Source organism: Nerophis ophidion, linkage group LG14 (genome assembly GCF_033978795.1).
Source record: "Nerophis ophidion isolate RoL-2023_Sa linkage group LG14, RoL_Noph_v1.0, whole genome shotgun sequence".
NCBI classification, from domain to species: domain Eukaryota; kingdom Metazoa; phylum Chordata; class Actinopteri; order Syngnathiformes; family Syngnathidae; genus Nerophis; species Nerophis ophidion.
Window position 1 is genome coordinate 38,984,347 of NC_084624.1, and position 15,102 is coordinate 38,999,448.

The following is a 15,102-nucleotide window of genomic DNA, read 5'->3' on the forward strand; positions in this document are numbered from 1 at the left end:
GGCAGGCACTTATGGCTTCCATTTTTCTACACATTTGTAAAAAATAGACACTAATAATATAACCAAAAATAAATATGGAGGACTTTTACAACAAACTAACACAGATTTCTGGAAAATGATAGGTGCATGTACCTCTTATAAAAATAAGGTAGGACCACAAATGCCACCCATTCTTCCATTTCTTACCAATTATCCCTTTCGGAGTTGCGAGGCGGCTGAAGCTCATCCCAGCTGCCCTCGGGCCGATGGCGGGGTACACCCTGGACAATTCGCCACCCCATCGGAGGGCCAACACAGACAACATTCACACATTAGGGCCAATTTTAGTGTCACCAATCAGCCTATCCGTAGGTGCATGTCTTTTAAGTATTAGCAAAAGTATTAAATTGGATTAAGAAGTTATCGTTATCTCCTAAGTAAACAACTTGTATTAACATAATTTACAGTACAAGACGTTGAAGAAAGTTGAAAAATGCCTCACTAGTCATGAACCTCACCCCACATCACTGGCTTCAGTGTAAAGTAAGTTTGTCATCATCTCACTGATGTCACGCTTGATGCAAACCCAAAGATGTGGCTGACATTGGTTCTGTGAAAAACCTGAAGGCCAAAGAACAACATCTCAAGCAACAGGAGCTTTATCAGCTCAAATAAATGCAGACAACATTTACAAGGTCTCTGAGATGATCAAGTTTAGTCTGCTGCTGATAAGAAGCCTTGAACTGCTGTTCTAGACACTAATGGGACGGCGTGGCGCAGGGGTAGAGTGGCCGTGCGCAACCCGAGGGTCCCTGGTTCAATCCCCACCTAGGACCAACCACGTCACGTCCATTGTGTCCTGAGCAGGACACTTCACCCTTGCTCCTGATGGGTGATGGTTAGCGCCTTGCATGGCAACTCCCTCCATCAGTGTGTGAATGTGTGTGTGAATGGGTAAATGTGGAAGTAGTGTCAAAGCGCTTTGAGTACCTTGAAGGTCGAAAAGCGCTATACAAGTACAACCCATTTATCATCTAACATCATGTCTTGCTCTGACCATTTTTTATTTCCGTTGTGTCTTCCAGGTGTACACGTACAAGCAGAATGCACTGACGAGGCAGAAGGTCCAGCCCATGCATGGCAGCAATGTCACGGGCGTGGAGGACATGGCGGCGCTGGAGGACCTGCACGATGGCGCCATCATGCACAACCTCTTTCTGCGCTATCAACAGAGACACATCTACGTGAGTTTTGTATATTTGATATTCACGCATGTTTCCATGCACAAACAATCTTCCTGAATCATGAAGGAGAAGCTATGTTTCATTATTTTACGGTTTAAATGAGGTAATATGTGTGGCAAGTCCGATACAAACTCGATCTGCTCCTCCCTCTCAGCCGTCGTAGATGCTGGAAGTTGTTCTGATAATGACAGCGCTGATAAGGCATGTACGCTGCTGGATGAGACATAATGGGGAAAACATTTCAAAAGCTGATTCTTCACATTCTTGTCGAGCCAATCGTCATTTTAAGCCTGGAAGGTGATTTAGTGTGTCGCCAGTCAACAAAGGCGCAGTGTGGTAACACAAAGCAAAGTAGGACAAAGAGCTTCCATCGTGTTCTGTGGCACAAACAACTAACATGAACCGGCAATTTCTGCCAAACAAAGCAGCGACAAAGAGCGCTTTGTGTTTTTGTGCAACGCTAACATTTGGAAACTGTCACCTCGTTGCTTTAATTGCATCTGAACGTTCTCATATGTTGAGAATGATCCCACCACAACGCTGGTGGAGACTTGAGAAACTTCCTGCCTGCGCCACTTAGTATCTCACGCTCCTTTGGAGCGGAACGCTTTGGAAAACTGCTGCGCTTCTGTACCGCCTTGTTTGGAAACTTACTATGCAGGATTGCAGTGATTCCTAGTTTTTAAACAGCGAAGGGCTCTGCCTACAAACAGGCCTATACCGATAACACATTTTGCCGGAAGATATATTCTCCCACAGATTATTGCCTATAAACAATATTATCACCATTATTTTAAAACTGAATTAAGCACTAATGTAATCATGGTATCAATCAATGTTTATTTAAATAGCCCTAAATCCCAAGTGTCTCAAAAGGCTGCACCAGCCACAACGACATTCTCGGTTCAGATCCCACATCAGGGCAAGGAAAAACTCAACCCAGGTTTACAAGGGGCGACCGGTGCAATGGACGTCGAGTAGATCTAGCATAATATTCTGAAAGTCCAGTCCATAGTGGATCTAACATAGTAGTGAGAGTCCAGTCCATACTTCGGCCAGCAGAAGACCATCCCAAGCATGAGACAGGTCTGCAGCGCAAAGATGCACAGGCGAGCGGTTCGCCCCGGGTCCCGACTCTGGACAGCCAGTACTTCATCCATGGCCACCGAACCTGTGTCCCCCCCTCCACAAGGGAGAAGGGGGCAGAGCAGAAAATAAACGACAGATCAACTGGTCTAAAAGGGGGGTCTATATAAAGGCTAGAGTATACAAATTAGTTTTAAGCTGGGACTTAAATGCTTCTACTGAGGTAGCAACTCTAGCTGTTACTGGGAGGGCATTCCAGAGTACTGGAGCCCGAATAGAAAACCATCTATAGCCCGCAGACTTTTTTTGGGCTCTGGGAATCACTAATAAGCCTGAGGTCTCTGAATGCAGATTTCTTGCCGGGACACATGGTAAAATATAATCAGCAAGATAGGATGGAGCTAGACCGTGTAGTATTTTATACGTAGTCATATCTTAAGTGCACAGGAAGCCAGTGCAGGTGAGCCAGTACAGGCGTTATATGATCAAACTTTTTTGTTCTTGTTAAAATTCTAGCAGCCGCATTTTGTACCGAGTGCAATCTTTTAATGCTATACAGAGGGAGACCCAAAAATAATACGTTACAGTAATCGAAACGTGACGTAACGGACGCATGGATAATGATCTCAGTGTCGCTAGCGGACAAAATGGAACACATTTTAGCGATATTAATGAGATGAAAGAAGGCCGTTTTAGTAACACTCTTGATGTGTGACTCAAACGAGAGAGTTGGGTCGAAGATATGACCCAGGTTCTTTATCGAGTCGCCTTGTGTAATTGTTTGGTTGTCAAATGTTAATGTATTAATAAATAGGTGTAGGTGTCTCACAGGACCGATAATCAGCATTTCCGTTTTCTTAGTGTTGAGTTGTAAAAATTTTGCGGACATATTTTGTTTAATTTTTATTAAGACACGCTTCCAGCTGACTACAATCTGGCGTGTTGGTCAGCTTCAGGGGCATGTAGAGTTGGCTGTCGTCAGCATAACAGCGAAAGCTAACACCGTATTAGCGTATGATTTCACCTAGCGGCAGCATGTAGATGCGGAAGAGTGCAGGGCCAAGAACCGAACCCTGGGGAACTCCACACGTTACCTTAACATAGTCTGAGGTCAAATTGTTATGGGAGACACACTGCATCCTGTCTGTAATAAAAAAAAATAAAGAAGTAACCTTTTCCAACGCAATAAAGTCAAATTTCTCATTTGTGTTCTCAATGTTAGCGTTGCACATTCGTGTCAACAATGTTTAATTACCTTATTTTTCAGACTATAAGGCGCACTTATAATCCTTTCATTTTCTCAAAAATCGACAGCGCGCCTTATAACCCTGTGCGCCTAATGTACGGCTTAATTCTGGTTGTGCTTACTGACCTCGAAATAATTTTATTTGGTACATGATGTAATCATAAGTGTGACCAGTAGATGGCAGTCGTACATAAGAGATACGTGTAGACTGCAATACGATGGCAGTATACAACACCAAAACTTTAAATGTTCCATTGAGAATATGGAACATTACACACGGCGCTTAAAAATCTGTCAAAAAGTTTGCAGAATGACTTAGGTACGCTATGAGGCCGCACTGCTTGATGGATTGTCGGAGCATTAAACATAAGAGTGTTATTAATGTATGTGTATAAGGACAGCAAAATGACATACTACCTGGCATTTTGTTTGGCAATATGATGCAAAACCAACTTTTCTTACCTTCTGGTACCTGCTGATGTGTATTTGGGATCTGCATAAGTCCTGAAAATGTGCATGAATCCGCAATTGTAGTCTGTGCCGACACCGTAGTCATAAGCTTCTTCTTTTTCTCTACCTTCTTATGAGGCTTCATATTCCGCTGTTGCTATTTCTAATATAAAGTAGCATAAAGTTCTGACTTATATCTGTCAGTAGACAGGCTATCCAAGCGCTAAAAACTGTAGTGGGTTTCCATAATTCACCCACGGAACTTTAGTAATTAGAGGGTGCCGGTCGGACGTTTTTTCACGGAACACATTTCCGGCATTGATGTTGCATTATTGAACCATGGATGAGAAGATGCTTCTCCGTTATTGATTTGAGTAAAGTCTAAATTTCATTAAAAACAGTTAGCTCCATCTTTTGACACCTCTTCTACTCCCGTCCTTGCACGCGACACCGCTACAACAAAGATGACGGCGAGAAGACGCTGTCGAAGGTGAGCCACGTAAATAAGACCGCCCATAAAACGGCGCATCCTGAATTGACTGTCAGAAAGCTACTTGAAGATGGTCTGTAAAACATCATCTATACAACACTATTAACCAAAGAACCACTATCACATGTTATGTGGACCACAAGATAGTGTTTTTAAATTTAGAAAAAAATCATAATGTGACCCCTTTAATTCACCTTATAATCAAGTGCGCCTTTTGTATGAAAAAAGACCTGAATAGACCCAATCATCGGCAGTGCGCCTTTTAATCCGGTTTTCTCTGTGGTCCGAAAAATACAGTATCGTAAATTAGCAAACAATAAAAATGAAATGGACTCTCAATCTCTGATAACAAAAATGTAAGGTCAATAAGTAGGTATTTGTGCATTTGCCGCTGGCTCGCTCTGCACAGTGGTCACTCTGAGAATTTCACGCTTGAATGCGCTATCGTGAATAGCGACAGGACTGCTGTTTTCAGAGTTCAACTGTGTTCGTGTTGTTTTTGTCACCACTATACACCATGCTCATGACCTACAGTGAAGAAAATAAGTATTTGAACACCCAGCTATTTTGGAAGTTGTCCCACTTAGAAATCATGGAGGGGTCTGAAATGTTCACGTTTGGTGCATGTCCACTGTATGAGAGATAACCTAAAAAGAAAAATCCAGAAATCACAATCTCTGATTTTTTAACAATTTCTTCGTGTGATACAGCTGAAAATTAGGAATTTGAACACCAACATTAATATTTGTTTGCAATTACAGCGATCAAACGTTTCCTTTAGTTCTTCACCAGGTTTGCACAGACTGCAGGAGGGATTTTCGCCCACTCCTCCATACAGATCTTCTCTAGATCAGTCAGGTTTTTGGGCTGTCGCTGAGTAACACATAATTTCAGCTCCATCCAAAGATTTTCAATTGGATTTTGGTCTGGAGACTGGCTAGGCCACTCCAGAACCTTGATATGGTTCTTACGAAGCCACTTCTTGGTTTTCCTGGCTGTGTGCTTTGGGTCATTGTCATGTTGGAAGATCAACCCACGACTCATCTTTAATGATCTGACTGAGGGAAGGAGGTTTTTGGCCAAAATCTCACAATACATGGCTGCACTCATCTACAGTACAGTCGTCCTGTTCCATGAGCAGAAAAACACCCCCAAAGCATGATGCTACCACCCCGATGCTTCACAGTAGGGATGGTGTTCTTGGGATGGTACGCATCATTCTTCATTGTGTGAATGTGTGTGTGAATGGGCAAATGTGGAAATACTGTCAAAGCGCGTTGGGCTCCTTAAAAAGGGGTAAAAAAGCGCTATAAAAGTACAACCCATTTACCATTTCTTCCTCCAAACACGCATAGTGGAATTATCAATCAATCAATCAAAGTTTACTAATATAGCCCTAAATCACTAGTGTCTCAAAGGGCTACACAAACCACTATGACATCCTCGGTAGGCCCACATAAGGGCAAGGAAAACTCACACCCAGTGGGACGTCGGTGACAATGATGACCCAGTGGGACGTCGGTGACAATGATGACTATGAGAACCTTGGAGAGGACGAAAGCAATGGATGTCGAGCAGGTCCAACATGATACTGTGAAAGTTCAATCCATAATGGATCCAACACAGCCGCAGGAGTCCAGTCCAAAGCGGATCCAACACAGCAAGAGTCCCGTTCACAGCGGAGCCAGCAGGAAACCATCCCAAGCGGAGGCGGATCAGCAGCGCAGAGATGTCCCCAGCCGATACACAGGCAAGCAGTACATGGCCACCGGATCGGACTGGACCCCCTCCACAAGGGAGAGTGGGACATAGGAGAAAAAGAAAAGAAACGGCAGATCAACTGGTCTAAAAAGGGAGTCTATTTAAAGGCTAGATTACACAAATGAGTTTTAAGGTGAGACTTAAAAGCTTCTAAATTATGGCCAAAAAGGTAAATTTTGGTCTCATCTGTCCACAAAATTTTCTCCCATGACTCCTCTGGATCATCCAAATGGTCGTTGGCAAACTTAAGACGGGCGTTAACATGTGCTGATTTAAGCAGGGGAACCTTCCGTGCCATGCATGATTTCAAACCATGACGTCTTAGTGTATTACCAACAGTGACCATGGAAACAGTGGTCCTAGCTCTTTTCAGGTCATTGACCAAGTCCTGCTGTGTAGTCCAGGGCTGATTCCTCACCTTTCTTAGCATCATTGAGACCCCACGAGGTGATATCTTGCATGGGGCTCCACTCCGATTGAGATTGACCGTCATATTTAGCTTCTTCCATTTTCTAATGATTGCTCCAACAGTGGACCTTTTTTCACCAAGCTGCTTGGCAATTTCTCCAGAGCCCTTTTCCATCGTTGTGGAGTTGTACAATTTTGTCTCTGGTGTCTTTGGACACCTCTTTTCTCTTAGCCATGCTGAATGTTTGGGTCTTACTGATTGTATGGGGTGGACAGGTGTCTTTATGCAGCTAACGACCTCACACAGGTGCATCTGATTCAGGATAATACAGTGGAGTGGAGGAGGACTTTTAAAGGCGGACTAACAGGTCTTTGAGGGTCAGAATTCTACCTAATACACAGGTGTTCAAATACTTATTTTCAGCTGTATCACACTAATAAATGGCTAAAAAAATAATTGATTGTGATTTCTGAATTGTTCTTTTTAGGTTATCTACCCTCCATGATTTCTAAGTGGGAGAACTTGCAAAATAGCAGGGTGTTCAAATACTTTTTTTCTTGACTACATATGCAGAAAATTGAAATTTTTGGATTGGACAAGTGTTCGTGCCACAAAGCGCTGAAAAAATTTGGCACGTTTGCATTCGACAAAACCCCCCTGCAAAAAATCTACAATGAGTAAAAACTTAATTTCAATTCATTTTAAAGTATAAGTTATACATGTATCTGTGAGCCTGCAAAATGTATTTCAAATTGATTCGCACACCGTTGTTTTGGACTCGCTGACCTCCTCTCAAGTCAAGTGGGACCAATTTTGTTTGCTCAGATTTTGCATCACTTCCTATGCTAATTTCATGAATTTGCTCAATTAAAAACACACCTCAACTGTAAAACCTATTTTTCTGTTTCTTTGCTTAACAAGCTTTCCGACGATACCAACCTTTTTAAAATTGGGTAATTATTAAGAAAATTATGACATGGGGTAAATATTAAGAAAGTTATGACATTTTTAATATAAAGGTCACACCTAATATCTTGAGCCCTGTGGACTTTTTTATGGAAGAGCTTGACTTTAAATTAATGCATTTTCAATGGGTTAAAAAATTCATAACTTTCTTATAATTTATCACAGGAAAATAATACTAATATCGGTGAAATCAACTTATTAACAAGGCCTGTCTGATAATACTGGTTTCATTTAAATGAATTAATCTTTATAATTTTACACACCTACCTACAATAAGTATTGAGCCTTTTGAAGTCCAGATTTTCCCAGGTTAAAAACACTGGGTCAAAGGTGGTTTGGTTTCTTTCAAAAATTATATTCTACTATTGATTAAACGCGCTGCGGTGCTGAGAGGGATGCGGAGCGGACCCTCTTGGTCCTTGTTTGAAAGCAAGAAAGGAAGAAAACAAACACTAACTTGGCAATTTATGGATGTTGGCAAAGTTTTCAAGTTATTTTTTATTTATCGTTCGGCCCAGGCCTATCAAGAAATACATCACTATTGGTTTAGTTCAGTTCTAAAAAAACAACAATAATACTGTTTTATTTATTCATTCGCTCGAACTGAAAGATCATTTTAGCCAAACAGTAGAAAGTAATTACTGGAAAAGAAACAGCAATAATAGTGGTTGAAGGACAAGAGGAAGAAAAGTAGTAGTTTTTGTATGGAGATAATGTTACACGCCGTCATGTCTTACTAACACAAACTCTGCTTTTGTCATTTACACACAAATGTTAAAAGCAGATTTTTGAAAGTCTTCCTCATGGCCACTTTCCAAAGTTCTTTCTTACATATTTCACTGCTAAGTGTTCTAAAACAGGAGACTATAATGACAAAAGAGGGTTTTTCACGCTTTGACTTCTCTGACAACTCCTCAGGGGCCCTGGAATTCCAAAGAGCGCCCCTGCTGACACTAACAAGTTATAATAATTCATGACATTCCATTTGTCCTCTCTGGGGTTTGAGGAGTTTGGGAACAGTCACATACATTACATACAGTGGGGCAAAAAAGTATTTAGTCAGATACCGATTGTGCAAGTTCTCCCACTTAAAATGATGACAGAGGTCTGTAATTTTCATCATAGGTACACTTCAACTGTGAGAGACAGAATGTGAAAAAAAATCCAGGAATTCACATTGTAGGAATTTTAAAGAATTTATTTGTAAATTGTGGTGGAAAATAAGTATTTGGTCAACCATTCAAAGCTCTCACTGATGGAAGGAGGTTTTGGATCAAAATCTCACGATACATGGCCCCATTCATTCTTTCCTTAACACGGATCAATCGTCATGTCCCCTTAGCTAAAAACAGCCCCAAAGCATGATGTTTCCACCCCCCTGCTTCACAGTAGGTATGTTGTTCTTGGGATGCAACTAAGTATTCTTCTTCCTCCAAACACGACGAGTTGAGTTTATACCAAAATGGATACATGGATGATACAGCAGAGGATTGGGAGAATGTCATGTGGTCAGATGAAACCAAAATAGAACTTTTTGGTACAAACTCAACTCGTCGTGTTTGGAGGAAGAAGAATACTGAGTGGCATCCCAAGAACACCAGGCCTACTGTGAAGCATGGGGTGGAAACATCATGCTTTGGGGTTATTTTTCTGCTAAGGGGACAGGACGATTGAGCCGTGTTAAGGAAAGAATGAATGTGGCCATGTATCGTGAGATTTTGAGCCAAAACCTCCTTCCATCAGTGGGAGCTTTGAATGGTTGACCAAATACTCTTTTTCCACCATAATTTACAAATAAATTATTTAAAATTCCTACAATGTGAATTCCTGGATTTTTTTTTCACATTCTGTCTCTCACAGTTGAAGTGTACCTATGATGAAAATTACAGACCTCTGTCATCTTTTTAATTGGGAGAACTTGCACAATCGGTGGCTGACTAAATACTTTTTTGCCCCACTCTATGTATGTTTATGTATATATATATGCATATATGTGTACAGTATATATTTATATACATACATATATGTATATATACATATGTATGTGCGTATATATATAAAAATACTGTATGTATATATATATAAATGTTTATATGTATGTATGTATATATATATATATATATATATACATATACACATATGTGATAAATGACACTTCCTAATTGTTAGCATTATTTAATTCAAATGTGAAATCTAACACACAGATATCCATGGTACGTCGTGCGTATATCCGTGCGCGTTTGTGTGTGTGCATCTGTGCTGTGATTACAGCCAGCTGGTTTGTAGATTGGTGGCCCCTTCTGTGGATTCCAGTGATTACACACACACACACACACACACACACACACACACACACACACACACACACACTGTCTTCCCATGTACCCCCAATCATTAATATTCCCCCTCACTAATCTATGGTTGTTCCAGTCTAGAAATATTCATTCCACTCAGGGTATTCAGGACGCCATCACGTCATGCCAGAAAGATCCCTTCTCAACGTGGTTTATGCCTTTGGAAAGAAAGTTTTAGACAACATGTTGTCTTAGCGTGTAGATGAGTGTGTACCCTATGTGTGCATTAAAGCACATTCATCTTGTTGCTGTACAAACATTGTGTGACATGCTGCGCCCCTGTTCTCTCTGCTCTCATGGGAACTTTTCTCAACGTGGATCAAATGTCTTCACTAAAGTTCCTGTAGTCTGTCAGGTTTTTTTTTTCCGCCATCAATGCTTTACGTAGTCCCTCCCCCTCACATCTGCAGGTTCACAGGTCAGAGGTGTTTCAACAGCTGGTGACCGCTGCAAATTTGCGCATCAAAGTTGAAAGATCGCAAACTCTTAACACGCCGTCTCCAGCGGCGCAGTCAACACCACAAAACACTTTCATGGGCTCTGAGTCACATGTTTTGACACACTGACCTCCTTTAACGCTCACAGTCATGGCGTCATTGCCGATCGCGCATGTGACTGTCAGCAGACGGGTTCTACTGTATTGCTGTGTCTTAACTAGTGCACTTGATTAATAACACTTAAAATGACCTATTATTATTACCTACTTTTCTTACCTATTGGTTCCTGTTTTTGTGTATTTGGAATCTGCATAAGTCCCGAAAATTTGGAGGCATTGTGCAGATATTTATAAAACAATCTTGCCTTCCTTTATACTTTCTCCAAACAAGCTGTTTGGAATTGGCTCCGTTAGTGCTGTTTTTCCAACTGGTAAAGTTTATCCAAAAAGCTTTGCGCAAGTTCACTATTGTAGTCCAACGCTGTCGTCAATGAGTTTCTTCTTTTTCTCTATCCTCTTTTTGTGGGGCAGTCTGGCGTACATGCACTTGCATCCTCGGCAGATACAAAGTGTATGGTTCTAACTAGGGCTGGGCGATATATCGATATATACGATATATCGCGGGTTTGTCTCTGTGCGATATAGAAAATGACTATATGGTAATATTCGAGTATATGTTCTCACGCAGGACTTTTAGCTGCGAGCGTACTCTTCAGGCTCTCCTTGCTCTTTCCTGTGTCTCCTCACAGACAAGCAGGCTCACATTCTTACATACGTCACAACTGTCACGTCATACATCACATACACGCGCTTGCAGAGCAGAGACGTAGCGGCGTGGCTAACGTTAGCTGTTAACGTAGCCGTACAAGAGAAATATGCTGCAGATCTGGTAACAAATGAAGGAAGAATTAATTCCCAATAAAAACAGCAGGGTTTCCATCGTCTGGCGGTGGTTCGGCTTCAAGTGGGAATATGTAGAACAGACAACCATAATTTGTCAAGTGTGGGGGGGAAAAGCGTTGCTATAAAAAGTAGCATTACTGCTAATATGTAGCATCATTTGAAAAGTCACTCGCTAGAGAATAAAGAACATTTCATAACCTTAGTAACATACCACATAGTGAAGGACGAATACTATTTGATTTCCTATTATGCCGCTCATTTTCATTTGACACTTAAAATGTCTCCGACAATCTTGCAATTTATGTTTTGGAAATGACTTGAATGTTTGTGCCATTGCTTAATAACTTTAACAAATACACTTTTGGTCAATTGGCTTAGTTGTGATTTCCTTCTCTGCATGAAAGTTTAAAAGTAGCATATATTAATGCAGTATGAAGAAGAATGTTTTAATGTAGACACATAGAATCATCATACTGCTGTGATTATATGCATCAAGTGTTCATTCAAGGCCAAGGCAAATATCGTAATATATATCGTATATCGCGATATGGCCTAAGAATATCGCAATATTAAAAAAAGGCAATATCGCCCAGCCCTAGTTCTAACTTATTTCTGTCAGTAGATTCCAAGCACTAAAAACTACATCAATGTGGAGGCACGTAGACCGGCAGGGCCGCCTACAAAGCTGTGCCCTCCCTGGGCTGGAAGCTGTTTTATTTGGGTTTTGTTTTTTTACATCGCAGCAGGTAAATATAAAATGATAAGTAATCAAAACAAAGACACGTTGACGAAGTTACCTGACATGTTAAACTATAAATATGAGGCAAAAATGTAGACAGAAACGAAATCCAATCAATTAATTTTGTCTTGTCAATGGGTTGGACAATTTCGGAATATATCCAATGACAGCTCTTTAATGGAATATATTAAGGGGGATTAGTTATGAACGAGCACCAATCAGATGCTTTTCTTTGCAAGTCAAGGAAGTCACCGCATAAACCAATATGAGTGGCTTTAGCATGTTCCACAATGTACTAGCCTCTGGGAGAAAGTGAAGAGGACATATTTCATTTTTACTGCTGTGATGCCATCAGCAGGTGGGTCATCGATCACACAACTGGAAGTTGAGTCTATTATTTGCTGCTATTACTGTTGCGCCAAAAACTGATTCGGTGCCAAAAATATATTCCGTACCGCTTTCAGACTTCGTTTGTCCACGACGGTTTACTACGTGTAAAACACTTATATACATGGTATTTGTAAGGATTTTAATTAGTTAATCATTTCTTGTGTACAAACATTTGTATGAGACTGTAAAGGACTTTTTGATGTGATGTTGATGTGCTAAAACCTATGGTTTCTACAGAAGCTACATACAATAATAACTGCTCTTTGTTTATGCACATAATAAATTTAATCAAGTGTTTATGTATTAATTCAAGAGAGTTACATTTGACAATGAAGTACATACTGTACTGATTACATGTTTAAGTACCCATTATACCCACAAGACAGTTACATTTATAATAATGAAGTACCTACTGGACTTGTACGTGTTGAAGTACCCTTTTTAAACCTGGTATCCACCTCAAACGACATCTTAGTGATTCAAAATAATAATTGATATTGACACGTCATCCGTGCATCTCATAAAGTTATACTAGTAATGTACCGTATTTTCTGGACCATAGATTATAAGGCACACTGCCGATGAGTGGGTCTATTCAGGTGTTTTTTCATACAAAAGTCGCACTGGATTATAAGGCGCATTAAAGGGGTCACATTATGATTTTTTTTTATAAATTGAAAACATTTCCTTGTTTTGTACATAACATGTAATGATGGTACTTTGGTAAAAAAAAATTTTTTGCATAGATTCCAAGCTGCTTTCTGACATTCACTTAAGGATGCACCGTTTTTGGGCGGTCTTACTTACTTGGCTCACCTTCGACAGCGTCTTCTCCCCGTTATCTATGTTGTAGCGGTGTAGCGTGCAAGGATGGGAGTTGAAGTGTCAAAAGATGGAGCTAACTGCTTACTGTCCATTGAGACTTTACTTAAATCAACAATGGAGCAGTATTTTCTCATCCGTGGCTCACTAGTGTATCAACACCGAAAATGTGTCTCGTGAAAAACCGTCCGACTAGAACTCTCTCCGTGGGTGTAATATGTAAACTCCCTACGCTGGTAGTTTTTAGCGCTTACATAGCAAGATATAAGTTATAACTTTACGCTACTTTATATTAGATAAGGCCACAGCAGAGGGCAAATGCCCCATAACAAGAAGATAGTGAAAAAGAAGAAGCTTATCGACTACGGCATCGCACAGACTACAGTGGCGGACTTGCGCAAATTTTCAAGACTTATACGGATCTCAAATACAGATCAGCAGGTACCAGAAGCTAAGAAAAGTTGGTTTTGCATAATATTGTGAAACCAAACGCCAGATAATATGTCTGCTAATGGGTGCCATTTTGCGGTCCTTATACACACACCATGGTAATACTTGTATCTCTGATTACGGTAGCTGTAATGGGCCGACAATCCATCAAGTCTTCAAAGTCATACTAAAACATTTTGACAGATGTTTGAGTGCCGTGTGTAATGTTCTTTATTTTCAATCGAACATTTGAAGTTTTGGTGTTGTTTACTGGCGTCATATTGCAGTCTACACATATCTCTTATGTGTGACTACCATCTACTGGTCACACTTATCATTACACCATGTACCAAATAACATTGCTTCGAGGTCGGTAAGCAAAACCAAAAGTATTCCGTACATTAGGTGCACTGGGATATAAGGCGCTCTGTCGATCTTTCAGAAAATGAACGGATTTTAAGTGCGCCTTATAGTCCAAAAAGTACGGTACGCACTTTGCTTCGTTTTAGCTGGCAGCAATGCATCTTTCTCGGCCCATCTTTGTGTCTGCCTCCGTGACCACCTCACACTATCAAACTAACTATAAAATACAGAGCCAAACATGTGGCAAATGACGTGTCAGGTGATATGTTTCTCTTGCAAATTTTATGCCTACTCGTCGTCCAAAAGCTGTGTGAAAAACACCTGCCACTACTGCTAATATTATTCAAAATCAAAAGTTTTTTTGAAATGTATTTTGCCATATCGCCCAACCTTAGGATCTGATAATCAGCTTGGAATAATCACAAATAAGGAAAAATAATAAAGCTAAGAAAAATGGTAGAAAAAATGCATTTTTCCACATCTTTATTTACAACGATTACATATAGTACCTATAAGAGTACTTATGAATACCGATATCAATAAGGAGTATTGATTTTGGTATGTGTATCGATAAAATCCTAATGCTATTCATGCTTATTTACCACCTTCAATAATTGTCATATTGGCTACTTAGCAGAAGGTGAGGGACTTACTTAAAATACTGGCACCTAAAAAGCAACCAACACCAATGTAAAATAGTTTGGCACACTTATAAATAAATAAATGGGTTGTACTTGTATAGCGCTTTTCTACCTTTAAGGTACTCAAAGCGCTTTGACACTACTTCCACATTTTTCCATTCACACACACATTCAAACACTGATGGAGGGAGCTGCCATGCAAGGCGCTAACCAGCACCCATCAGGAGCAAGAGTGAAGTATCTTGCTCAGGACACAACGGACATGACGAGGTTGGTACTCGGTGGGGATTGAACCAGGGACCCCCGGGTTGCGTCCTTCATAGAGAAGAATTATAATTTTAAATTTTAAAAGAATTATAATTTTCCATGTAGAAAACAATGTGAAGTGTAAAAA

The 15,102-nt window shown here is 40.4% G+C and overlaps 1 protein-coding gene across 2 annotated transcripts in view; it reads left to right on the forward strand.

The window, feature by feature from the left end:
* The window catches only part of myo10 (myosin X), a 165,075-nt gene that overhangs the window by 64,705 nt on the left and 85,268 nt on the right, over positions 1 to 15,102 (forward strand). For both annotated transcript variants that reach the window (XM_061920715.1, XM_061920716.1), the window contains exon 3: positions 1,065 to 1,223. In XM_061920715.1, coding sequence (XP_061776699.1) covers positions 1,065 to 1,223 — 159 coding nt within the window. The remainder of the gene's footprint in view (positions 1 to 1,064; positions 1,224 to 15,102) is intronic.